At 52.6% G+C, this 27,658-nt stretch overlaps 1 protein-coding gene across 2 annotated transcripts in view; it reads right to left on the bottom strand.

Moving 5' to 3' along the window:
- Window positions 1-20,508, bottom strand: part of AGAP3 (ArfGAP with GTPase domain, ankyrin repeat and PH domain 3) — a 99,788-nt gene extending 79,280 nt beyond the window's left edge. The window contains exon 1 of one of the 2 annotated variants that reach the window (XM_028750313.2): window positions 20,122-20,508. In XM_028750313.2, coding sequence (XP_028606146.1) covers window positions 20,122-20,389 — 268 coding nt within the window. In that variant the 5' untranslated portion in view covers window positions 20,390-20,508. The remainder of the gene's footprint in view (window positions 1-20,121) is intronic. The other variant, XM_028750311.2, reaches the window with a different exon arrangement.
- Between the last annotated feature and the right edge of the window lie 7,150 nt (window positions 20,509-27,658).

Genomic DNA, 27,658 nt, shown 5'->3' with positions numbered 1-27,658 from the left:
ACCGCCTTCCGGGGAGTTGAAGAGCAGAAGCAGACAGCCGGCTATGCAGACGCCTTGGACCCCGGCCTCCCCTGGGCAAATGAGGGGCTCCTGCCTGGCAGAAGAGGAGCTGCCCCCCATGGGAAGAAGCACACTGCTTGGCAGGGGCACCCCAGGCCTTTCAACAAGAGAGGGATTTAGACTGGCTCCTGGGGCCCCAGAGCCAAGTCTCAGGGGCAGGAAGGAGCAGGAGAGTGGAAGCAGCGAGCAGATAATTGCAAGGAAAGGCAGAACAATGCGCTGAGTCTCTGTTCTTAGTTCTTCCTTACGTCCCCCCCCCCCTTCAGAGTCTGGGATGGCCTCGAAACAAAGGTAACCAAATTCAGACAGGTGACAAGTGACCCCTGGTCCACAGTGCTGGCTGGGCTGCACCTCCTCTAGACTACTGCAAGGCGCTGGCTCTGGGGCCTCTGCTGCAGAAGTCTGGGGAGCTGCAGTTAGCGCAAAAGGACACAGGAAAAATAGATGCCCATGGGGGGTGGGGGATGCTATGCCAGTTTAGACATGGACACGCTGTGTTCCTGACCCCTTCCCAGAGAGGCTTCCCTGGCACCGAATTCATTCCCTTTCTGTCCCCAGTTTGCCCAAGAAATTGGCAGAGTCCGTTTCCGGCGCCATTCCACTTCCACGGGACCGCCTCTCCTGGTCTGTCCCATGGAGGACCTTAAGGTCCACAAATGACAACACTTTGGAGGTCCCAAGTCGCAAGGTGGTTAGATTGGTCTCAAAAGGGCCAGGGCCTTTTCAGTACTGGCCCCGATGTGGTGGAACGCTCTGTCACAAGAGACTGGGGCCCTGCGGGACTTGACATCTTTCCGCAGGGCCTGCAAGACAGAGCTGTTCCACCAGGCCTTTGGTTTGGACTCAGTCTGACCCTTATGTTTCCCTCCCCTTACGGTTGTGATCTATGGGCTACTTTTAAAATGAGGCTGCATTTTAAATTGCATTTTAACCTGTATTTTAAATTGGTGTTTTTTTCCCTATTATGTTTTTATTTTAATTTTACTGATGTTAGCCGCCTTGAGCCCAGCTCTGGCTTGGGAGGGCAGGGTATACTGTATTTTTCGCTCTATAAGACACACTTTTTTCCTCCTAAAAAGTAAGGGGAAATGTCTGTGCATCTTATGGAGCAAGTGCGTGGTCTCTGGAGCCGAATTGCCCAGGGGAGAAAAGCAGATCGTGCTTTTTTTTTTTTTTTTAAGAAAGGGGGAAGGGGGTGTTGAAACAAAGCTGCTGAGCAGCTGCTGATCAGCAAGTGATCGGGAGGGAGATAAGGGACTCTAGCGATAAAGGAGGCTGCCTGGGAGGGGGGAGGTAAAAGCCCATGGATCCTCAGGATTTTTACATTGGGTCACCCCAAATTCACCATCAGATCACATTGCATGTCCATGGCTATAGCCTACACCCAAAAATCATGCATCCATTGTTTCGTGGGGCCGCAATGATGCAAAAACGTGGTTACAAAGCATGGATCCACATGGATCCTCAGGATTTTTGCACTGGGCTACCCAAAACTCACCGTCAAATCACATGTCTGTGGCCACAGCATGAACCACAAAAATCATACATCCACTGTTTCATTCAGAATTTTTTTTCTTCTTGTTTTCCCTCTCTAAAAACTACATGCGTCTTATGGTCAGGTGCGTCTTACGGCGTGAAAAATACAGTAAATTAAATGTATTATTTATTATTATTATTATTATTATTATTATTATTATTATTATTATTATTATTATTTCCATCGAGCCGTTTCCCTGTGGCATTGGGCTTCTACCTGCTGCCGTTTGTCCCCGACCTTGCGTGGCATTTCTTCCGATTCTCAGGCTGCGTCCGTTGCTCTGGGAAACGAGGCTGAAGAGCAGCTCCCGTTCAAATACAAAACGGCAAGGAGGGGGGAAAGCTGTCCGCCTGAACAGCGACCAGAAAACATTTTGCTCCCTGCAGGTCTGCATGATATCGCAACCCCAAAGGCGACCCAAATCCATCTCCCTGCTTGCTGGCATTCCCCTGCTGCTGAAGGGAGGAGTCCGGCAGGCGCTTGCCCTTGGCCCCCCCCCCCCCCCGGTCCTGGCATCCTCTCTGCAGGGCAAGGCCAGCTGGGCACTGAGACCCAAAAGCTTCTGCAGGCAGTAGCTGAACAGGCAGAGCCTGCCTGGAACCCCAGGCGGGTTTATTAATAACACTTAGCAGAATTTGGGGCTGCTCAGCCGAGTCTCTAAATCCCACCTGCTCTTCTGCAGGGATGCACAATATTTCGGAAGATACAGGCTGCACCCACTGAACTTGGCCGGAGGCTCATTTGTCTCCTTCCTTAATGGATGCAGATGACAAGGACCAGCCCTTTGGGATCCGGGTGGCATTTATCCTGAGGCAGGCAAGCAGGGAAGCTGCCAGAGCTGGCGCCCACCAGAGCCCTTTCTGAGCCTCAAAGGGGACATGGTGTCCTCTCCTGGAGAACTTCTGCTGCAGCCTCCTTGTTTCTGCAGAGGCCACAGACTGAGCCTCCGTCTCACTTGGAAATCAGGAAACTGAGCCGCCGGCAACACGCCAAAGGCGCTTCCTTCCCATTTGCAGAACAAGTGTCAAGAGAAAGAGTCCCGTTTTGCTGTCGGAACAGGAGCAGCTGTTTAATGTCTTCCTCCTGGCGGATGAAACGTCACGGCAGTCGTTCCCTTAAGCCATTTGCCACCTGCCTTTTGCAACCTGGCCAAACAGTGGGTCTCTGCAGCTGGTTTGGACCACAACTCCCAGCAGCCCCTGCTGGCCCAGCTCCATGGGGGTGGGGCAGCGGGTGGGAGCACCGTCACACTGGACTGGGGATGATGGGATTTGTAGTCCAGCCTGGAGGATACCAAGACGGGGAAAGCAAGCCTAAGGAACTCCTGGGCTCCCGGAAGTTTCGCTGTTGTGGTTGTTACTACAGCCATTACTAACTTGTGTTTCTTATCTGTCCTTCGCCGCAAGGTTCTAGGGAGTGTTGCAGCACAGGAAAATACAAGAAAGAGCCCCCAGTTCCCTGCACACCCCCCCTTCATCTGTAGACCTCCGGGTGGTTCACAACATAAAACTGCAGTATACAGAAAGTGGGAGATTTGAGGCCAGGTCTCCCAGACAGAAGCTTTATAGTCAGATTTTAAATCTGCACCAGCTCATTCAGCACAGGACTTAAGAACCAGGTTCTGTGCAGAGCTGGAAAATGTTTTACACCCCAAGGCTGCATATTTGACTGTGGAACAGGATCCCTCTGAAAGAGATGGTCTCTCCTTGGCTGGAGGTTTTTAAGCACCGGTTGGATGGCCACCTGTCAAGGATACTTGAGTTGAGATTGGGGTGGACTAGATGATCCTCAGGGGCCCCTTCAAAGTCGGCCATTCTCGGATTCTATTATTCTCCCCTGTCCCAGTTGGATACTTTATCACCAACCTGCCTCCCTGTTTAGGGAAGTTTTTAATATTTAATGCTGTATTGTTTTTAACACTTGATTGGGAGCCGCCCAGAGTGGCTGGGGAAACTCAGCCAGATGGGCGGGGTATAAATAAAATTATTATTATTATTACTACTACTACTACTACTATTGTTACTCAAGGAGACAGAGCTGGAAAATACTTTGCATCCCAAGGAACTGCACTCAAGTGGGAAAGTTAAGCAATATATTGATATATAATCCAAAACCAGTTTGAAGTCCGTATTGTGACCTGGCAATATACTGCAAATCTTGATGTGTGTGTTGGGCCTGGGATTTCTCCAGCCCTGCCCGCCTGGTCCCGCCCTGCTCTTCGCTGCACTAGCGACAGAGAGGAAGGTCACTGCAGGACAGAGATCTTAAGCCCCGGTTGGCACTGCCAGATGGGCACACACGTCCCCTCGCCCCCCTCCCCCGCTCAGCGGGTTTGCCTTTTGCTTCTGACCCCTGGGGAGCCTGGCAGGCGGGCAGAGAAGGTCAGGCAAGCTTCCTCTCCAGCTGTGAGCTTGCTGGCCAGATGTGCAGCAGCTCAGGCAGGCGAGAGACTCTGGCGGACTCTGCGGGTCAGAAAGGCACCGATCCTGCGAGGGCTGCAAGGCCCGGCCTGGCTCTCCTGCCAGGTAGAAAAATGCAAGCTGGAATCCAGGAACCTTGGGGGCAGCCAATCTGTGGGGTAAAAGCCTGCTGGTTTGGGGAGAAGGGGGTTGCAGGAAGCGCCATGAGGGCAGGCAGCTCTCCTAGCACAAACTGTAGTGGATTCGCACCCAAGACCCCAATTTCTCTTAAGAAATCAGCCAGGAAGCTAAGAAGGCCAGTTGAGGATGTCATGAAGAACACAAGCAGAGTCTGCCAGATGAGGCCAGTGGTTCAACTCGCCCAGCATCCTCTTCTCACAGTGGCCACCCAGATGCCCCTTATGGGGAACCCACAAGCAGGATTCGAACACAAGAGCCTCCTTCTCCCCTCCTGCAGCTTCCAGCAAGTGGTATTCGGATGCACTGCTGCCTCCGACTGTGGAGGGCAGAGCCAATAGCCCTTTCCTCCTCCCTGAATTTGTCCAATCCTCTTTTAAAGCCTCCTTTTAATCCTCCTTGTGGCAGTGAGTTCCACAGTTCAACTTTGCACTGCATGAAAAACTTCCTTTTATTTGTCCTGAATCTTCCAGCTTCATTGGACACCTGGCCCAGGAGCGGGTTCAAGGTGGGGCTCCCCACACATGAGAGAGACGCCCACACTCCACAGGCTACCCTTCCCCTTGCCGGGGTCGGGCTAGATGACCCTCAGGGATCCCTTTCTGCTCTTCAATTCTATGAATCTGCTATTCTCACTCCACAAGATGGAGACCTCCCTCGCTGGGTTTCCTAGGCAATGACAGAAGCCAAAGAGGCTCTGGGCTCTCCGGCCAAAAGGCTTTGCCAATTCCCACTTCCAGCTGCAGGACTGGGAAGCGTCCTCTCGCCTTTGGCAAGGAAAGGGAGACGCTCCGTGGGAAGAGGACTCGGCTGGGGAGGCAGATTTATGTTGGGGCTGTGTTGAGCCAGCAGGCCTTCAAGAGCAACCAAGAACCCGGTGGGTGGTGGGGAGTAGATGAATCAGAGAATTACAGAGTTGGGACCCCAGGGGTCATCTATCCCAACCCTCGGCAACGCAAGAATCACACCTAAAACATCCAGGACAGACAGCCCTCCAGCCTCTGTTGAAAAACGCAAAATGAAGGAGACTTCAGGGGAGTCTGTTCCACTGCCAAACAGCTCTCCCTGTCTTAATGTTTACTTGCAATCTCCTTTCTTGTTGTTGGAAGCCGTGGGTTCGAGTCCTGCCCTCCGGAGCAGGAGAAAACAAGCATGCTCCCTCTTTCATTAAGATATTTGAAGGTGGCTCTTGTATCTCATCTCAGTCCCCTCTTTTCCAGGCCCTTCATCGTTCCTCACCAGGCTTGCTTTCCAGATCCTCTGCACACATTCCAGCTTGCCACAGAGTAAGAGAATACGAGAGCTGGAAGGGAACCCCAGGGGTCATCTAGTTCAACCCCCTGCAAGGCAGGAATCTCAGCTGAAACATCCCTTGTCCATATCCTTCTTAAATGGTGGAGCCCAGAACTGGGCACAGGACTCCAGGACAACCTGCTCTTGGGTGAGGAGCTTCGAAGCCTGACCAGCCTGGTCAGGACAGAGAAAAGGAAGCCCTTCTTCATGCAGCACATAAACTGTGGAACTCCTTGGGGCAGAGATGGCCACCAACTTGGAGGACTTTAAAAGAGGATTAGACAGATTCATGGAGGAGGAGAGAGCTGGCAGCGGCTCTTAACCACCCTGGCACGGCTCTGCCAGGGGCCAGCAACGCTTCTGAATCCCAGCTGCTGAAAAAAATGTTTAAAATAACCTTTTCTTAAAGAAAACCCCCAAAGCCTTCCTTGGAGGAATTCTAGGTGCCAAAATCGCAAGGGAGCAGGAAAGACTATTTATGTTCATGACCACGGCTGCGCGGATGTTACTGGCCCAGAGATGGAAAGAAGATAAAGTCCAGAGAAGGCAGGCAGATCAAGTGGATGAATTATGCCAAAATGGCCAAAATGACCGGAAGAATCAGAAATCAGGAAGACCAAAATTTCAATAAGGAATGGGGAAAATTTATAACCTATCATAAAAACCACTGCAAACAGTTAAAACCTTTAGTAGGATTGGAATACCACCCGTAGTTTAAAGGTGAATTTTGGACACAATGGAGAGGTAAAAGATTTGGATGCAGGAGGAAATGATTAACAGTAGGACCCACGCAATGACAAACCTAGACAGCATCTTAAAAAGCAGAGACATCACCTTGCCAACAATGGTCCGCATAGTTAAAGCTCTGGTTTTCCCAGTAGTGATGTATGGAAGTGAGAGCTGGACCACAAAGAAGGCTGATTGCCGAAGAATTGATGCTTTTGAATTCTGGTGCTGGAGAAGACTCTTGAGAGTCCCATGGACTGCAAGAAGATCAAACCTCTCCATTCTGAAGGAAATCAGCCCTGAGTGCTCACTAGAAGGACAGATCGTGAAGCTGAGGCTCCAATACTTTGGCTACCTCATGAGAAGAGAAGACTCCCTGGAAAAGACCCTGATGTTGGGAAAGATGGAGGGCACAAGGAGAAGGATGAGATAGTTGGACAGTGTTCTCGAAGCTACCAGCATGAGTCTGACCAAACTGCGGGAAGTAGTGGAAGACAGGAGGGCCTGGCATGCTCTGGTCCAGGGGGTCACGAAGAGTCGGACACGACTGAATGACTCAACAACAACAACAGGACCCACAAAGGGGAGGAGGAGGGAATTCTGGGAGATTCCTGGGACTCTTTATTTATATGTTTGATGTGACTGTAAAGTTTTAATCTGAAAAACCAAATAAATATATGTATTGGGGGGGGGAGAACCCCAGTTGCTGGAAATTGTGGGATGGGAGACAGCTCTTACGTTCCTCTCTACCTTGGGGTGTCTGGCTGGCCACTGCTCTGATGCAGCAGGCTCTCCTTGGATTCCCAAATCGAGCCTCCATGGACAGAGCCAGTCTACCTTGAAATGGCAGAGAACAAGAGTGGGGAAAGGCTCCCATTTGGAGGCATTTGGTTGGCTGCTGTGAGAAGAGGCTGGAGGGTTCACTGGCCGGATCCAGCTGAAGGCTCTCCTTGTATTGCCTTTGTCCACACATAGCCAAGGAAGGAAGAGGGAGGGAGGAGTCCCCGGAAGGTGGCAGCCGCGCCCGTCCTCCGCCCCCCCCCCAGGGAGCCACCACTGGGGAAACCCAAGCGGAAGCCGCAAGAAGCCGCCCAACCACCTGCGCAGCCCAACAACTTCCTGGCACTGCCCGCAGAACTTCCTGCCTGCCGAGGCTGCTCTGAGACAGGCAGGGTCAGGCAGGCAGTGCCAGGGAGGTGGGCAAGACATGCCCAGAAGGGCACTCCTAGGAGGAAACCTCAAGAAATTCGGCAGCTTGGCAGAATCCATTGGGGGGACTCCAAAGAACTCAAAGAATCATTGAACTTCAGGGCCAGAAGGGACCCAAGGATCATCTAGTCCAACCCCGTGCAATACAAAACTCACAGCTGATCACCCAGATGCTGACTCCTCTCTCCAAACACCTCTGTCTCCTACTTCTGAGAGCCACGTCACTGTCTTTCTGAAGGTGAACATCTTTTTAATATTGTATTTTAATATTGTGTTGGAAGCCGCCCAGAATGGCTGGGGAAACCCAGCCAGATGGGCAGGGTATAGAAAAATATTATTATTATTATTATTATTATTATTATTATTATTATTATTATTATTCCAATACTCCCCCTTCCTTTTCCCTATTTTTGTACAGGCTTAAAATTGAGATTCATCTCTTTATTGCCAGATCCTGAAAGGGAGGAGCTTTCAGCTGTGATTTTTGCATTGCAGGGGGTAGGACCAGATGGCCAGTATCATGTTCCCCTTATACAAATCCAGGGCGCAACCACATTTGGAATAATACTATAATATTGTAGAGTTTGAAAATGTTCAGAAAAGGGCCACCCAAATAATTGAGGGGAGGGAGCGACTCCCTTAGAAAGAAATGTTGCAGAGTTTCGGACTTTTCAGTTCAGAGAAGAGGCTCGTGAGAAGTGACATGTTAGAATCATAGAACTGGAGAGTTGGAAGGGACCACACAGGGTAATCTAGTCCAGCCCCCCGCCATGCAGGAATCTTTTGCTCAATGAGGGGCTCAAACCCACAACTCCAATAAATTACAGTCGTACCTTGGAAGCTGAACAGAATCCGTTCCAGAAGTCCGTTCGACTTCCAAAACATTTGGAAACCAAAGCACGGCTTCTGATTGGCTGCAGGAAACTCCTGCAGCCAATCGGAAGCCGCGGAAGCCCCATCAGACAGTCGGCTTCCAAAACTAGTTGGCAAACCGGAACACTCACTTCCGGGTTTGCGGCGTTCGGGAGCCAAAACGTTAGAAAACCAAGGTATGACTGTATTGTAAAGCGTGGAGAACTTGTGGACCTTCAGTGATGTTGAATGAGGAGATTCAGGGTGGGTGCAATAAAGTTAACCTGTGGAACTCCCTCCCACAAGAGATAGGGGTAGCTTTAAGAGAATATTAGAGGAATTCATGGATACAGATATCAATAGCTGGCTCTGTTCTGCCTCCACAGTCAGAGGCAGCAAGGATTCTGAATCCCAGTTGCTGGAAACCCCAGGAGGGGACAGCATTGGACTTGAGTTCAAATCCTGATGGTGATTTCCATTTGAGGCATCTGGTTGGGAGAAAAGGAAGAACTTTCTGACAGCACTGGCATTCAGTGGCAGCCACAGAGCATGCCAGGCAGCCTGGACGAAACGGCGGCCGAGGGCAGTGCCAGCCTGTGAGTCAGAGGGCAGAGATTCCTCGTCCAGCTCCAGCCTTCCGCCCCCACCCCCACCCCAGCTGCCGGAGGGGAGGGAAGCAGCTGCCCCCTGGCTTGCCAAGGCCTGGAGGGCAGTGACAACGGGCAGCTCAGGCCCTTTCATCAAAGCAGGAGCCCTTCGACCGCCCCATGGAGCAGAGGCGGAAAGGGAGCCTGGAAGAAGTGGGACCCCCAGGGAAGGCAGGAAGCCCGCCCACCCCAAGTGGGCTTCAGCCAGCCCCCTTTTCCAGCCTGGCCTGCCTCGCAGGACTGCTGTGGGGACGAGGCGGGGAAGATGGGAGAAGCATGCAGCAACCTCCCATTGCCCCTCGCCAGCCAAAGGACTTCTGCATTTTTCAGGAAACTCAAATTGTTGCCTCCGCGATTCCATTTGTAACCAGCTCAACATTGTATTTGGTGTTGCATCCTGGAGCCCTGACAGCCGCCACTCCCTCTTCCAGTTCTCTCTCTGAAACAAGGCTCCCTTTTTGTAAAAATCCACCACCAAAAATCCCCTCTCTTGTTGTTGTTTAGTCGTTTAGTCGTGTCTGCCTCTTCGTGACCCCCTGGACCAGAGCACGCCAGGCCCTCCTGTCTTCCACTGCCTCCCACAGTTTGGTCAAACTCATGTTTGTAGCTTTGAGAACACTGTCCCACCATCTCGTCCTCTGTCGTCCCCTTCTCCTTGTGCCCTCCATCTTTCCCAACATCAGGGTCTGTTCCAGGGACTCTTCTCTTCTCAGGAGGTGGCCAAAGTCTTGGAGCCTCAGCTTCAGGATCTGTCCTTCCAGGGAGCACTCAGGGCTGATTTCCTTCCGAATGGAGAGGTTGGATCTTCTTGCAGTCCGTGGGACTCTCCAGAGTCTCCTCCAGCACCAGAATTCAAAAGCATCAATCCCCTCTCAAAACACCCCAGTTCCCTGATTCTTAGAGCTGAGCTCTCTCTCGTAAGGCAAACCTCTCCTGCCAAGTCTTCATTCCTTTGACAAGTTACAGACAGGCATAAAATTGAGATCCATATTGAAAATCACATTATTTGCAGATGGGGGACACACACACACACCCCCAGCCCACTTTTGGCTGTGCTTCATGCATTGCAGAGGGTTGGAGCAGATGACCTTTGGGATCCCCCCAATTTCTACGATTCTATATGGCAACTTTGATTTGGGGGTGCTTTCAGGCTGGGAGCGGGCAAGTTCCCAACTTCTTAGCATTTGGGGGGGGGGTAGGAATCACGGAGCCACAACAGGTTCAGTGCAGTAACATTTTCAAACAACAGGGTTTGGGGGAGCCTGCAAGACCCCAAATAACTGAGCAACAGGGTGGATAAAAATCAATGGTTTTTGAACAAATTTAATCAATGATTTTTTAAAATTTAAATTGGATTTTTAAAATAAAATGCTTTTGGAGGAAAACCTTTCTAAAGATAGTTTTCTATTTAAATTACATTATAGTCCAAAGGCTATTCATCAGGAAATAAGGTTTTGTTTTAAGTTTTTCATGTGTGCTAAAACTCAGTCTAAGGTTTTTGTTTGTTTGTTTTTAAAAATTGTTTAACCACATCAGTTAACAAACATGGATACATAGGTTCTAATGTTTTTGTTTTAGTTAAATATATAGTTTAAATTGTTACTAAGGAAATGATTATTCTTCTCCTTCCATTAAAGTACAGCAGAAAAGTTGTCCAAATATAAGCAGTTAACTTATTAAACCTCACAATAATTTCACAATTGTCTGTCTATGTATTTCTAATAGTATAACCAAATCTGTATTTTTTTATATAACTGTAAAAACTACTCTGAAAATTTATTATTCCAAAAATGAAACCTTCATCTGGTTGCAAACATTAAGATTATACCAGCAAGAATGAGTCTTTCTGTAAAAAAATGATGGTTTAAATCAAGTCTTACTGACTAGTGATTTAAATCGATTTGACTTAAATCAAATCCTCCCGGCTGAGCAACCATGCCCTCAGACACACAGACCCCACCACAAACACACCCACCCCAATCTCTTGGGCAGAGTTTGGCCCCGTCACCTGCAATGGGGAATCTGCTGGAGGGAGGCAAAGTTCCACCCACCTGCCTGGCATCGGGCAGCCCCCTGGGCATCACATCTTGTGCACGTGCCTCTCCCTGCTCAGCTGCCCCAGCGACCAGCCCAAGGGATGGGCCAGGGTGGCACAGCATGGCAAGATGCCCACCCAGAAGCACCTGGGCCGAGGCAAACTCAGGGGTGCCAGGTGCTCTTTCTGTGTGCAACAGGACTGGCACCATCTGCCCATCTGCCGGGCTCTCCTTGGCTTCCCTGGCAGGAGGGGAGTTGGAGAGGGTGGCATCAGCCCTGCCTCACACGGCAGAGTCGCCTGAAGCCAAGCAGAGGGAGCTCAGTTGCTGGAGCACAATAATAAATTTTATTTATACCCCGCCCTCCCCGGGCTCAGGGCGGCTAACACCAATAAAATCACAGTAAAAACATAATAAGGGGCGTGGATTTAAAATACAGGTTAAAATGCCATTTAAAATTCAGCCTCATTTTAAAAGTAGCCCATAGATCAAAACCATAAGGGGAGGGAAACATAAGGGTCAGACTGAGTCCAAACCAAAGGCCAGGGAGAACAGCTCTGACATGCAGGCCCTGCCGAAAGATGTCAAGTCCCGCAGGGCCCTGGTCTCTTCTGATAGAACGTTCCACCAAGTCGGGGCCAGTACTGAAAAGGCCCTGGCCCTAGTTGAGACCAATCTAACCACCTTGTGACATGGGACCTCCAAAGTGTTGTCATTTGTGGACCTTAAGGTCCTCCGTGGGGCAGACCAGGAGAGGCGGACCCATAGACTCTTAATCTCAGGGTTGTGGGCAAAAAGATTTCTGCATTCATTGCAGGGGGCTAGGCTAGATGACCCCTGGGGTCCCTCCACCTCCAGAATTCTATTTTTCTAAGGCAGCAGCCGCGCCAGTGTCGGGGTGTGTCTGCTTCACACAAGCTACGTGGTGGCAGGCACCACGGCACCAGAGTGCCACAGGGAGTGCCATGGGTGGGTGGGGAAGGGGAAAGGTGGCCCCCACATGTGGGCAGAGGGCGAATGTCCTTCTGAACCTGGGCCTCCATTGCAAGGCAGTAATGGTTCTTACGGTCAGGCAGATGTGCAGGATTTAGCCCCGTGAGCAAGACCGTAAGCCCAAAGGACTCGCACTCAAGACCAGCAGAGGCAGCTGCCAGGAAGAGGGGTGCTGAAGCCCCAAGCAGCCCCCACTCCCCACCCCCTGGCAGCCCAGATAGCAGACGGCAGCTCCCTCCTCGCACCGCCCCCCCCCTGGTTTGAGAGGAAAGAATCTTTGAAAACGTGACAGAAATGTCTTCTGTTGCTTGGAAACCAAACGGCAAAACCAAGCGAACCCCCTAAATTACTATTCTTAGGTTCTGGAGCGGGTGGTCGCAGACCAGATCCAGGCGCTCTGGGAGGAAGCGGGTTTTCTGGATCCGTTTCAATCGACGTTTAGGCCTGGTTTGAGCACAGAAACTGCTTTGGTCTCCCTGCATGATGACCTCTGTTGGGAGAGAGGGGGGGAAATGTGCCCCTGTTAATTCTCCTCGACCGCTCAGCGGCTTTCAATTCCATCAGCCATGGGGTCCTTTTGGACTAGGGGTGGGTGGAACCGCTTTGTGGTGGTTCCGGTCCTACTCAGACGGTTTGTTCCCAGAGGGTGATGCTTGGGGGGTGTTCTTCGGCCCCATGGAGCCTTCAATGTGGGGTTTTTGAGGACTCAATTCTATCCCCTATATACTGTTTAACATCTACCGGTACATGAGACCACTGAGTTGTGTTATTCTGAGGTTTGGGGTACATTGTCAGAAATATACTGATGACACACAACTCTGCTTCTCCTTGACACCTGCAGGTGAGGCTGTGGAAGTGCTGGCAGTCTTGCCTCAGTAATGGACTGGATGAGAGCCACAAACTGAAGCTCAATCCAGAGACGACTGAGGCTGTTAGTGGGTGGTTCCTCAGACCAGATGGCTGGGAGGTGGCCTGCTCTTGATGGGGATACGTTTCCTCTGGAGGAGCAGGTTTGTAGCCCGGGGATCCTCCTGGATCCTTTGCTGTCGCTTGAGGCTCAGGTGGCCTCAGTGGCCCAGAGTGGCCCATCAGCTTCACTGGTGGCCCAGCTATGCCCCTATCTGGACAGGGAGAGCCTAACTACTGTTCTCTATGTTCTGGTATCCTCAAGGTTACTAGATTGCTGCAATGCGTTCTATGTAGGGCTGCCTCTGCCTCGGAAACTTCAGCTGCCAGGTTGCTCAGTGGAGCAAGACGGTCTGAGCATATTACACCAATTCTGGTCCGACTGCACTGGTTACCGATTAGTTTCTGGGCCCAATTCAAAGTGCTGGTTTTGACCTATAAAGCCTTAAATGGCTCAGGACCGCAATGACCACCTCTCTCCATATGAACCTACCCGGACCCTGAGATCACCTTCCAAGGCCCTCCTTCATGTGCCTCCTCCATGTGAAGTCCAGAGGGTGGCAACACGAGAACGGGGCCTTCTCTGCAGTGGCTCCCCGTCTGTGGGATGCTCTCCCCAGGGAGGCTCGCCTAGCACCCCCATTACATCTCTTTAGGCACCAGGTGAAAACATTTCTCTGTAACCAGGCCTTGGCCGGTTAACATTCTATGGTCTTTTAAATCTGTTTCTGGGAGGGGGGGCAAGGGGTTTGCTTTTGCTCTTGTTCTCATGATGCATTTTGGGTTCTCACTTTGCATTTGTGAATCGCCCTGTGGTCTTCGGATGAAGGGTGGTACACAGATTTAATAAATAATAATGAATAATAATACTATGGTGCTCGTTCGACAATAAATGGTGACCTATGAGATTAGGAAAAGAGATACGAGGGAGTTGCCAGTGCCCGCCCACCCCACAAAAAATGGGTAAGGCTGAGTGGCCAAGAAACATGTGGGAGGGTGGAAGGAAGGAAGGGAAGACTAGAAGCTTGTCTTTGACAGAGCCACAGAAGACGGGCGGGTGCCTGTCCCCACCCCCAGAACACTTGCCGCCTCCGGCACAAGACAAATTGCAAGAGAGAGGCCAACGCCCAGGAATCTGCCACACTCCAGCCCCCCAGAGCTGCCTGTGGGTCAGTGGAGCTCTTGAGCCACAAACACAAGGCAGCTGCCGCAGGATCCAAGCACAGCAAAAGCCACAGAAAACCCAGAAGAAAAATGTGGGGCGTTTCGTACCCTAGCTGTAAGAGCCCCAAGGAGAGGGTGGGGCTGGGAGCGACCCACAGAATCATAGAATTGTAGCGGTGGAAGGGAACTCCAAGAGACATCTAGTCTAACCCCTGCCATTGCAGGAATCAGAGCCGCCTCCCTGCCGCACTGCCGGACCACCCCAGACTTCAGTTCTCCCCCCCCCCTCCAGGACTCCAAAGTCCGGGGTTCTTCAGAGACCCCCCAAACAGCCCAAACAAACTGTGCAGCCCAGGCAAAGGGGCACAACCCACAAATCTGGAATGGAATGGGGAGGCCATGGGGACTGTGTATTATATATATATATATATATATATATATATATATATATATATATATATATATATGTGTGTGTGTGTGTGTGTGTGTGTGTGTGTGTGTGTGTGTGTGTGTATAAAACCAGCCCTTTGCCCACAATACACTTTTGGGGGGGGTGGAGAAGAGCAGAGTTGACCACTAAGCCAGTTGCCCCCTGTCTGGCACCAAGCAAAAGGCAATTTGTTCCAAGCCAAGCTTTCCTTTGCAAATCCAGACTTGAGTGTCCCTCCAGTGAAGGTGGAACAAGCTGGTTTTCTGCTGCCTGGATTCAAAGTACAAGAAAGGAGATTCGGGCTAAACACCTGGAAGGACTTTCTGGCGGAAAGAGCCATTCAGTGGCAGAATGGACTCTCCTTCCTGGCAGGTTTTTAAGCAGAGCTTGGCTGGCCATCCGTCAGGGATGCTTGAGCTGAGATTCCTGCATCATTGGGGGGGGGGTGGACTAGAGGACCCCTGGGGTCCCTTCCAACTCTGCAGTTCTACAATTATATGATTCCCTTTCCCAGGGTTAGCTCAGAGTTAAGAGTCCCTTAAATGGGAAAGGGCACAGAACCTGTTTCTGGGCCCCAGGCAGAGCAGGACCCCCTTGCAAGCCTTGCTCTCCCCCCCCCCAGCCCAAAATTGCAGAAGGGAAGGAAGCAACTTCTGCCAGAGCTTCACTGTGATACAAAATTGCCTATCACACACATAGCAATATATCAAATACAGTCATACCTCGGGTTACAGACACTTCAGGTTGCGTGTTTTCAGGTTGCGAACCGTGCCGAACCCGGAAGTACTGGAACGGGTTACTTCTGGGTTTCGGCGGTCACGCATGCGCAGAAGCACTAAATTGCGCTTTGCACATGTGCAGAAGCGCCGAATCACAACCCGCGCATGCGCAGACGCGGTGCTGCGGGTTGCGAACATGCCTCCTGCATGGATCACATTCACGACCCAAGCGCCCACTGTATATTTAATTCAAATGAGATCTTAGGAAGATTAAACTACAAAGCCAGAAGTTTTAGCTGTGTGGATTCATCTTTCGCCAGCGGGAACAAAACAGAGAAGCAAACGAAACACTGGCCATTTGTGCAGTTTTGCCAAATTATATACTGTATTTGAAAGAGCGGCTTAAAAGTTCTGTAAGAGCCCCTTTCCTTGATCCATAGGAACACAGGTGGACTAAAAGCAAGAATGTCTCATTTTGTATCAACTGAAGGGGAAACTGTATCCAGTTAATGACTAAGCAAAATAGGACTCCTAAGAGGCGCCACAAGAAGACCAGAAAGTATCATCCTTTATGTTGGAAACATGGATCAGGCGAAGAAACTCACTTTCCATTATGGTGTCTCTTTCCCAGAGAAGAAGCTCTTAGGGGAAATGTGAGACCACAACGGCACTGAGACCTTCTCCCCCTGATGCTGACAGGGCACGGTCACCTCAACAAGTCCTAACAAGAATCAGAGAACCTCAGAATTGGAAAGGACCCCAAGGGCCATCTAGTCCAACCCCTGCAATGCAGGAAGAACCCAGGATAAACGAAAGAAAGGCAAGCCAGTTATTGGGAGCTACACGTTGATGCTGACCTATCAGAATGGCCCCTAGTTAATGGAGATCTTTGCTAAAGACTCCAGAGGAAGCTGGATGGTCGTGGGGCGAGAGGAGAGGTCCTCCTCTTTTTGAATCAGAAGCTGGCTAGAGAACTGGAAGTGGGGAGCAGAGACAAATGGGGCTGCTCCCCACAGAGGGATGTGGAAAGCACCCTCAGAAAGAGCAGAATTAGGGCATGAGCTTTTTAACTTGTCTGGAGTCGGGTGAACAGTGAGGTGAAACTGGAAGCACCAAATCCCCCACGCTAGAGATCATTAAGAAAGGAACTGGAAATAAAACTGCCATCATGCCATCTATAATGCGATTTGGGAGGCCTGCGCCCCGTTCTGTTCGCCTCTCCTCCAAGAGGATATCGCACAGCTGGAGAAGGTTCTGAAAATGATGGAGAGGGGGATTCAGAAACTCCCCTCTGGGGAAAAGTTGCAGCATTGGGGGATTTTCCGTTTACCAAAAAAGGTGAACAAGAAGCGACAAGATGGATGTTTATAAAATTAGGCACAGTGCAAGGTTTTTCTTCCTGTCTCACAATGCAGCTTCGTGAGCCGCCAACGAAACGGAGATCCAGAACTGGCAAGAGAAAATCTTCCTTCAAGCAACTTGTAGTCAACTTAAGGAATTTGATCCGGCCCACCTGCAGGGCTCCTTGGAGGTCCTCCTGGCCTGATCACCACTGGCACACACCTAGTGAACAGGTATGGCACAGGTAGCAATGCCAGGGCTTTTCAGGTCCTGGGGGTACCCAGCCAGTGTCCAGCGAGTGGCAAGGCCAAAGGAAGGCAATTCCTAAAGGCTGAGGACCACGTGGGTCAGGCAAGTCACCGGCTTCAGGACCCAGCCTCCCCAACGGGGCCACCGGGGACTTGACCAGCCAGCTGCTGAGGTGCCCCCCAAATCTGGGCTACAGCAATCTAAACATGGTCAGACCAGTCTTAGAAACTCAAATATATCAGCTAGGTGCCTGATGGCACCTGAGAACCAAGGTTACCGTCACCAAAAGAGAATGTCTACTTGCCATTTTGGGGCAAGATGGCTTCATTTTCCAAATGAGGGATTGAGTGTGCTTGAACATCCAGCTAGTTCATATGACAAGGTTGAGTTGGGTGAAGAGCTTTGAGAACTTAAAGAAGGAAAGTCCCTTGATCCAGGGACAATCGACATATATATTGGCCTCTCCCGACCTCTTTTTCTTAAGGGTTACACAGATCATTCATAACATAGAGATATTCTTCGCCAAGTGTGAGCTAGGCTGGGGAAAGCAAAGACAAGCCGCAACAATTCACGATAACATTGCTCTCTTCTTCTGCTCAGGCTTCACGGAAAAAGCATTTTCGTTCCTGAAATTCATTCTGATTGTGCAGATAAAATAGAATGGATAGAATTCCACAGGATGTGTTGCTAGTGTGTGAAAACAGTGAGGATCCAAGGTGCAGTCATGCACCTCCAGATGGTGGAGACATCAGGCACCCTCCTGGAACTCAGGCACCTTCACTTGGTTGCCAGTGGCCAGGAGCCAGGTGCAAAATGCGCCTGGCAGATTTCGAACACAGACCCAGAACACCCAAGGAGGCTGCCTTTGAGGAGTGCCCTTGGCTGCACCTGGAGGCCACGTAGAGAGTCTGGAAGGGAAAAGGACGCCCACAGAAGGATACAGGATGGGTGCAGGGTTCACCACCACCCTCACCCCTGGACTTCCGGCATCGAAGGCCAGAGCTGGACGAGTCCTTGGCATAAGGCTGTGGCACCTGTGGGTTGACCTGGTATTTCCAGGCCTTGACAAGATCCCCGCCTCCAAAACCAGTGATGCCACCGCAGTCCCAGGTGTCTCCCACGTAGCCCTTTCAGGGGGGGGGGGCTCCTGCAAGGCTCCTCCCTTCCTACCAAGCAAGGAGTGCCAGGCCACAGACAGACAGAAGGCATGAAGAGAGTAGAAGAAAAGAGGAAATCTCCCTGGTTTGTCCTGCTGCCGCCAAGGCCCCATCCTGCCCCTGGCAGCAGAGTGGACATACTTTTGAGGCTCCGACCAGCTCCCAGCGCTGCTCTGGTTCGCCAGAAGCAGCTCAGTCCTGCTGGCCACAGGACCTGGAAGCTGTCTGCGGACAAACGTCGGCTCCCTCGGCCAGTAAAGCGAGATGAGCGCCACAACCCCAGAGTCATCCGTGACTGGACCTAATGGTCAGGGGTCCCTTTACCTTTTTACCAGCTCCCAGATAGTAGCGGGAGGCAGAAATCCCGCTGCCCTGATGGATCATCAGCAGAAGCTCCCTGTGTAGCTTCCATTCCCTGCAGCAGCAACCTCCCTCCCTCTCATCCTGCCAGCTTCTGCATGTCTCTTTCCTTCTTCTTCTGCCCAGGGATGCTCAGGAACAGTCCAGACTCTGCCGTTCTCTTCACAGGGGTCCCCCCAAATATACCCCAGGCTCCCCGGATGCAGGTGGCCCTTCCCAGAAACCACCCTCTCTCTCACCCCACCCCCCGCCCTTTGTCCCACGCCAATCTCTCACCCGGAATCGTTTCCGTCCTTTGAGGCTCCCCGAGAGCTCCTGCCAAGCAGCACAGGTGGGGAGGTGGTGCTACAGGTTTGCCAACCTGCCAGCAGAGCGCAGGTGCTGCGCTGCCTCAGGGCAAGGCTTTCTGAGCCCTTCCACGCCCAGGTCGGGCGCGGGAGGTGCCACCCACCTTCCCTGCCTGACAGCTTCCACTCCCCCAGGCTGCCCTTCTTAGCAAGGGAGAGAGAAATGGGGTGCAAGCAGAACAGCTGGCATGGCTCCCCCCAGAGCTCTGCCCCCAGAGCCCCCCGACCACACAGAACAACAGCAATGGGCGCAGGCAGTGCCACGCAGAAGCGCCTCCTGCGCAGAGAGACGGAGCCACCAGCAAAAACCAAGGGAAATGGAGGGTGCTGCCATCACCACCACCGTCGCCATGGCACTGAGCCCCCACCCCCAGGGTCTGCCCCAGAGGGATGCTTTCACACCCTGACCCCAACCAAAGGCAGAATGGCTCTCCGGCCTGGGCACTCCAGGCCCAGAACCCTTCCAGAGAACACCCGCTGGGTCTCTGGCACTGGAGGTTCAGCCTCAGAGCGCCGGCATGAAAACAGTGCCTCTATGCTCGTGCAGAGGGCATCTCTATAACAGAAGCCAGGTTCATCGCAGAATTTACCAGGCAGGAGAAGCAGGGGGCGGGCAGCCTTTGCTTCCTTGGGGGTGTTTGGGGCCCTCCTCACAAGCTGCCCCCCAGTCCTTGCCTGTAACTACAGTGCCCAGTCAACCTCCCAAGCCCAGGACCCCTTTGCTGGAAGGTGGATGATTTGGGGGCTGCCCACCTGTTTTTGGGGGGGCCTTCCTGGGGTTCAGAATGAGCTGCTTTGCACACCAGGCTCCACTGCCCAACCCTGGAGGTTCTCCAGACCCCCCAGCTGGCCAACAACCCTCCATCCCTTTGGGGCGCATCTGGCAGCATCAACATTTGCCAGTGCGCGGGGGAGGGGGTTCCCCTCTCTGGCCAGGAAGGGCAAAGCCAAGGGCAGCCACAGGCATGGGGTGTGGAGGGGGGGGGCACAGCGCCACCCAGGAAACCTGGCGCAAGAGAGGCTGGCTTTGTGCGAGGAGGCCAAGGAGGGTCTCCTTTCTCCCCCTCCCCGCACCCAAAACCAGGGTCCCTTGCAAAGTGCCAACAAACTCTGCCAAGTGCCAAAGCACGTGGTGAGGAGAGGGGGGATGCAAGAAGAGAGAACGGAAGGAAGGAAGGAAGGAAAGGAGGAAAGAAAAGAGTGACATTTGGCAAGGGATTAATCACAGCCTCTCTGCAGAGCCAATAAAACCTCCCCCCCCCCCATCGGGAGCTCCATTTTCTGCTGCAGGAGAGAGAGATGCACACATAACAGCCCCCCCCCCCCGGGCGGAGGAGGCGGAGGCGGCTCCTCCGGCAAGGCGGGCGCTGCACAGCCCCTTCGGCCGCATCCTTCCCAGAGCATCCCGCCCCACCCCTCGACCTCCCCCCGCGCAGGCCGCCGCCCCTCCTCGCCGCCGCAGGAGCCCCCTGCCCCCCCGCCCCGCCGGGGGTCTCACCCTCGATGGAGATGACGTGCTCGCGGATCTGGCTCTGCAGCGCCAGGTCGTCGACGCGCTCGACCAGGTCGTAGATGGCGTAGATGTTGGGGTGCACCGACTCGAAGCGCCCGATCTCGGCGCGGATGGCCGCCGAGTTGGACAGGCCGAACTGCGGCGAGGGCGAGCCGCCCGCGCCCGACTGGCCCGACGGGCCCCCCGGCGCCGCCAGGCTCTGCTGCGAGCCCGGCCCGCCGCCCTGCCCGCCCGGCCCGCCCTGGAAGTTCATGGCCGGCGCGGGAGGAGCAGGAGGACGACGAAGACGGGGAGGAGGACAACGGCGAGGGGGCGGCGGACGAGGCTCGACGGGGCGGCGGGCGAGGCGCGGCGGCGGGGCGGCTCAGCGGCGCGGGGCGGCGGCGGCGTCCGGGGCTGCGGGCTCCCGGCGCTGCATGGCGGCTCCCGGCGCTGCTCGGCGGCGGCTGGTCCTCCTCCTCCTCCTCCTCCTCCTCCTCCTCCTCCTCTCCGGCCGGCGGCCCCGCCAGCAGCACAAGCAGCAGAAGCAGCGGCGGCGGCGGCCCCGCGTCACGCAGCCGCCCCCGCTCCTCCTCCCGCGTCAGCGCCGGGCTGGCACCGCCCCCGGACGGAGGGAAGGAAGGAAGGAGGGAAGGAGGAAGGCAGGAAGGAGGAGGGCGGCCGAGGGGGAGGAGGGATGCAGGGATGCGGGGCCGGCGAGGGAAGGAGCCGCCTGCGCAAGCCCGCCCAGCGCTTATGTAAGGCGCGCGGCCGCGCCGTCGGGGGGAGCCGCGCGTGGCCCTCGCCCGCCTTGCGGGGACCCTCGGAGGGGGCCGGGCGGGGGTCCCGGGGCAGGAGCGCGGCTGGCAACGGGCAGGCCGTCGGGGCGAGGAGCCCTGGGGGGCAACCTCGGATGGATCAGCCCCAGTCCGGCAGCCTTTTCCCACGGGGGCCTCTCGGGAAGCAGCTCTCCCCTCGCGGCGGGGCTTCCGAAGGGGGAGCCGAGACAACGTGGCTCCTAGCCTTCGCCGGCCCCCTCCCCCTGGCAGGGGCGCCAACCTGAATCAAATATGGGGGGCGCCCTGCATAACCAACCACAAGATGTGGCACGTGCACACCATTTTAATGGCAATGCCCATCAACTTTGGGGGCTCAGCCCCCTCAGATATTTTATGGGGGGGGGGTGAAGGGATCTCGCCCCCTAGGAGACGGCTCCTGTACCTCAAAGATGGCCTTCTCCACCCCCACAGCTTGGCCAAAGCGTCCTTTGGAAGCCCATCACTTGAACTCTGTGCTGAGAAGCCCTTCCTTCCTTCCGCCTGCCCAGTTTGATGCCTCCAACAGGGGAGGTGGCAGCGGCTGCAGTTGGGGGGTGACCCACACCTCCTCCAAGGCCAGGGGCGTACCTAGGGGCTGGCTCCCACCGAGGGTGCAGGCCCAGGGGGGAGGATGCTTCCCAAAAATCTCAGAGTAAGATGGAGAGAGCCAGAGACTGAGAGAGCTCCTGGACAAAGAAGGGGGCCTGGAATGGGTCAGTCTCTGCCCTCAGCCCAACCCAGAGAGCGGGGAGTTCATTTCATTTATTTCAGAGATTTCTGCCTTTCTAAACACAGTTTTCTCAAAGCTTCTCACAACATGCGTAAAGAATTGTTTGAATAGGAAACATCAATATCTAAAATATTAACAACAAATATAAAACAAATTTTAAGTAGCAAACACCAGTATCTAAAATATTAAAAACTAACAGAACAGCATAAACCAGGCCAGCACAGCAAGACAGGAATGGCAGATTCATAGGTTTTTTAAAAAACAACAATCAACAAAACACAGTTTAAAACAAAGAGGACCATTAATTGAAAATCCAGTCCATCTTCTCTCTAAACTCTCTAAATAGGTTTTTTTTTTATCACTCATTGCTTCCTTATCTTTAGTTACATCCAGGGCTTTTTTTCCAGCTAGAACTCACCAGATCTCAGTTCTGACCCCTCAGGTGGGCGCCATTGCCATTATACGAAACAAGGGAGGCCTTCATGGTGAGTTCCAGCACCTCTTTTTCTAGAAAAATAGCCCTGGTTACATCGCAGAACTGTAGCCTTGGAAGGGACACCCAGGGTCTTCTAGTCCCGCCTCCTGCAATGCAGGAATCACAGCTAAAGAAACATTGGCAGATGACCACTCAACCTCTGTTTAAAAAACCCAGAGAAGGAGGGTCCAAAACCGTCCCAGATAGAACATTGCACCATCAAACAGCTTCAGGAAGTTCTTCCTGATGTTTAGTCGGAATCTCCGTCCTTGTAACTTGAATCCAGGGGTTCAGATCCTGCCCTCCAGAACAAGAGAAAACAAGCACACTCCCTCCTCCATGTTGGGAGATGGCTCTCATATCTCCTCTCAGTCTCCTCTTTTCCAGGCTAAATACCCTCAGCTCCTTCAACCTCATCAGGCTTGGTTTCCAGACCCTTGACCATCCTGGCTGCCCTCCTCTGCCCACGTTCCAGCTTGTCCACATCCTTCTTAAATTGTGGTGCCCAGAACTAGACGCAGGACTCCAGGTGTGGTCTGACCAAGGCAGAAGAGAGCAGGACCATGACCTCCCTTGATCTGGACACTAGACCTCTGTCGATGCAGCCTGGAATAGCATCAGCTTTTTTTGCTGCTGCATCACACGGTTGACTCCTGTTCAGCTTGTGGTCTACTAAGACCCCTCATCCTTTTTTCCATGTCCTTCTGTCAAGCCAGGTGTCCCCCATCCTATATTTCTGCAGCCGGCTCTTCCTGTCCAAGTGTAGAACGGAGGGTCCCTTCCAGCTCTATGATTCTATGCCCTGAATCAGGAATCGGCAAACTTTTTCAGCAGGGGGCCGGTCCACTGTCCCTCAGAACTTATGGGGGGCCGGACTATATTTTTTTGGGGAAATGAGCGAATCCCTATGCCCCACAAATAACCTAGAGGTGCATTTTAAATAAAAGGACACATTCTACTCATGTAAAAACACAGCGGTCCAGATTTAGAAGGTGATTGGGCCGGATCTGGCCCCCGGACCTCAGTTTGCCCACCCCTGTCCTGAATCTTCCAACCTCCAGAGTGCACATTGCAGGATCCAGCCCAGCCCAGCCCCTCGTCTGTATGGGTCCTGAGTTCCCTGTTCCTTTGGGTTGGGGGTGTTGCTCCCAGCTCAATCCCAGCTGGGCTGTCCAGAGATGCTCAGGGCATGGTTGTCCTTTTCACACCATTCTGGGCCTCTTCGTGTGCTTCCTCCCCCCCCCCCCCGCCCCACTCCTGGACCCATGCTGAGCCTGCTCTGCAGGAGGAGTCTTGGCATTCATCTCTCCCTCCCTCTGCCTAATTGCTGCATGGGATTACTCTGCCCAGGAAGGAGATGCGCTCACTCAACATGCCTCCCCAGAGAAGCCCAGTTTTGACCTGCAGCCCTGAGCCTTCCGGGAGATCAGCTAACTGGGGGTCAGCGGAGGGCTGCAGACCCAGCCCCCACCCCATCGCTGGCATCTTCTTCAGGCCCAGAGCGGCACCCCCTCCAAGTGCCTGCACACACATCCTGCAGTTAATTGGCACCAGCTGCCAGATCAGCTGGGTGCTAATTACCCCCAGGCCCTAATAGGAGGTTTGGGTAGCTGAGCCCGAGTGACTCATCCAGAGGGCAGCAGGAGACAGGCAGGGAAACCTCCCACAGCTGGCGACAGACAGACGGACGGACGGACGCACACAGCCCTCACACCAAGGCTAGACTGCAGCTTTTTTGCAATCCTCGGGGCTGCCCAGGAGGAAAGAGCTCCCTTTGCTGGGTCAGGCCAAAGGGTGCCTGCCCAATCCAGGATCCTGTCCTCATAGTGGCTGAACAGATGCCCTCATTGGGAAACCAGCAAGCGGGATCTGGGCACAAGAGCAACTCTCCCTTCCTGCGGTTTCCAGCAAATGCAGACCCCCCCAAGTGCCCCCATATTCCAGGGACAGTCCCAGATGTACAGAAGCCATCACAGTTTCTCTTTTCATCCTGGAATGTCCTGCTTTTCCTTAAAGGTAAAGGGACCCCTGACCATTAGGTCCAGTCGTGGCCGACTCTGGGATTGCGGCGCTCATCTCGCTTTACTGACCGAGGGAGCCGGCGTACAGCTTCCGGGTCATGTGGCCAGCAGGACTAAGCCGCTTCTGGCAAACCAGAGCAGCGCACGGAAACGCCGTTTACCTTTCCGCAAGAGCAGTACCTATTTATCTACTTGCACTTTGATGTGCTTTCGAACTGCTAGGTTGGCAGGAGCAGGGACTGAGCAACGGGAGCTCAGCCCATCACGGGGATTTGAACCGCCAACCTTCTGATCGGCAAGTCCTAGGCTCTGTGGTTTAACCCAAAGCGCCACCCGCGTCCCTGCTTTTCCTTAGGACGCCCCTATTTTCATTGGAGAAATGTTGGAGGGGTTGGTGGTGTTCAGAAGCATCGCTGCCTCTGACTGTGGATGCAGAGCACAGCATCCTGGCCAGGAGCCATCGATTGCCTCTCTTCCTCTATGAATTTCTCCAATCCTCTTTTAATCCCTCTGCCATGGGAGCACATTCACCCAGTGCTTTTCCAGCTGCACTGGCTCCCGGTGGAGTCCAGGGTCAGATTTAAGGTGCTGGTTTTGACCTTTAATGCCCTTCATGGCCTGGGACCCTCGTACCAGTGCAGCTGGTATAGCACTGGGTGAGTGTGATCCCGTGGTGAGGACCCTGTAAGGAGTCTCGCTGTGGCATTCTGCACTCACTGGAGTTTCTGGGTCAGTCTCAAGGGCAGCCCCACGTAGAGTGAGTTACAATAATCCAGTCTGGAGGTGACCGTCGCTTGGATCACAGTGGCAATCTGTGCCTCCATGAAAAGCCTTTCTCGGGCAGGAACGCCAATCCCCCCCCCCCCCCGGTAATTCCAAAAATGTGAGAAAGACTCATATGTGGGGAAGGCTCCAGGTCCATATCCTCTCTTTTTTTTATAAATTTTTTATTAGGGTTTTTACAATATTACAAAATAGAAAAAGAAAAACGAAAAAATACGAATAAAAACAGTTAAAAACAGTCAATCTTTTCATCACTTATTTTTCATTTACTTGTTTCCTGGACCTCCTCATACCTCCCTTTTTTGTATTCCAGTTTTATTTATTAGTTCAGCAGTTTCTTTCCCTCTTTATTTTACCCTGATCTTTAATCTTAAATTATTATAACCTTGAATTTTTACTTATAAAAAACCATTTTTTCATATTCTTTTATACCATTACAGCTAGAAACCACTTAATTTCAATCCAACATCATTCTAACATTCATTATTTTTACAATATCTCTGTAGATAGTCTTTAAATTTCTTCCAGTCTTCTTCCACTGACTCTTCTCCCTGGTCTCGGATCCTGCCAGTCATTTCCGCCAATTCCATGTAATCCATCACCTTCATCTGCCATTCTTCCAGGGTGGGTAAATCTTGTGTCTTCCAATATTTTGCAATAAGTATTCCAGGTGCATATCCTCTCACCCGGAAGGTACTGTTTGCTTGTTTCAAATGCGTGGAGGAAAGGGCTGTTGTTGGCTCTTAGCCAAGGGAGTTCTGCTTTGCCTCCATGAATTCCAGTTTCTGGAATCCGCACTCGGGTCTTGCTTGCGGGTTTCCCATTGGGGGCAACTAGTTGTGAGAAGAGGCTGATGGATTAGATGAGCCAGCGGGGTCTCCTTGTGTTTTTATCTATTAAACCTATTAGTTTCTTGTCACCTAAAACCGTCTCCAAGCAACATACACAGAAGAACACTATAAAAGAGAATTATTATTATCACCATTATTATGTATAGCACCCTTCCTCCAAAGATCACAACATGGATCATTCTTTCTGTATTGCGCGGGACTGAACTAGATGATCCTTGGGGGTCCCTTCCATGATTCTATAAAATATTAAAATTCCATGCAGCGTATAAAAAAACCAAAAACAGAGAAACCCCAAACAGTGATCACAATGGCAGCCCAGGAAGGAAAAACAACACGACGTGTCCCGCCTCCTAATGAACCAGCAAATGAAAATAAGAACTTGAACAATGACACACTCCGCTCCAGCCCAGCAGTCCTAGAAGCATGGCATTGTAGTGGGACCCCCAGAGGCATCTATTCCAACCCCGACAATTCAGAAATCACAGCTAACCCATAGTGGGTCCAACAGTCATGAAGGCATTTTCTGCCCATGCCATGGAGAGAAACGAGGGGCTCGTCAACCTGGGAAAGTAGCCCCTCCAGGAGAAGGAAAACTCTTGTCCTAAACCTCCATTTGTGAGAAAGTCTTCAGGAGTGAACCCCGAGGTGCAATTTGTCGAGAGAGAAGACAAGGCAAGGAGTGATGTCCAGTAGATTGCCAAACAATGTACCTGTGATGGCCTGGGACTCGGACTCAGAACCAGAGAAGTCTCAGTCTGCACCGGATCCTTTGCCTGAGGCATCATCTGAACCAAGTCTGGGGCCTGATCCTGAAGTGTCCCAGTCTGCACAGGTTCCCCTGCAACAAACACCAGCTGGGCCAAGTCCGGGGCCTGAGCCTGCCCTGGCTCCAGCTGGGCCATCACTTACAGCTGCTCCACTACCTGTTGGGTCAGGGGAGACTGAGGCGACCTCTGGATCTAGTCACCCACTGACGTCTCCCGAGCTTGCTCCAGAGAAGCGGACACGGAGCAATGGATCCAAACTACAAGAAAGAAGATTCCACCTAAACATTAGGAAGAACTTCCTGACAGTAAGAGCTGTTCGACAGTGGAATTTGCTGCCAAGGAGTGTGGTGGAGTCTCCTTCTTTGGAGGTCTTTAAGCAGAGGCTTGACAACCAAATGTCAGGAGTGCTCTGATGGTGTTTCCTGCTTGGCAGGGGGTTGGTCTCGATGGCCCTTGTGGTCTCTTCCAACTCTATGATTCTATGATTCTATGATCTGCAGAGACTGAGGTCTGAGAGAAGGAGAGACCTGAGTACTCGCAGGAGGAGTGCTCACCTTCAGGCGAGACAGGGAGGTGAGTCGCCGGGGGATCAGGACTAGCCGCTACCCTGACAAAGATAAAAGGCTGTCAGACCCCGTCCCAGGTTGCGGGAGCAACATTGCTGTATGCCAGATCCTGCACCTGTCCCTGCCTGGTTTCCTGCCTTGGCCCTGTTGGACTTACTCCCAGCGGAACCTTTGGATTCTGGACTGGTCCTGGACCACGTTTCACGGGTTACCCCTGGGCCCAGCACAGTGCCAATGGCTACTGGCTAAAGCTATGTCAGAACATCCAGCTCACTGCTGACAGCGGCAACGCTTGCAAAATGTACGAAGGCATGAAGAAAGCCTTTGGGCAACAGTCAGGAAAAATGCACCACGGAAAACTTTGTCTGGAGAGATGGTTGCAGACTGCAGCAAGCCAATGAAGTGATGGGCAGAGCACTCTCAAGAAGTGTACCCACAGGAAATTGACAGAATCCAGACTCTGCCTGTCTTGGAATTCTAACAGGCCCTGCCTCCCTTGACCAACTAAAGAATGCCCTCAATTCTCAGGCAT

Source organism: Podarcis muralis, chromosome 12 (genome assembly GCF_964188315.1).
Source record: "Podarcis muralis chromosome 12, rPodMur119.hap1.1, whole genome shotgun sequence".
In the NCBI taxonomy this organism is placed as follows: Eukaryota; Metazoa; Chordata; class Lepidosauria; order Squamata; family Lacertidae; genus Podarcis; species Podarcis muralis.
The sequence above is the reverse complement of the archived record's forward strand: the minus strand, read 5'-3'. Positions and strand labels throughout refer to the sequence as shown.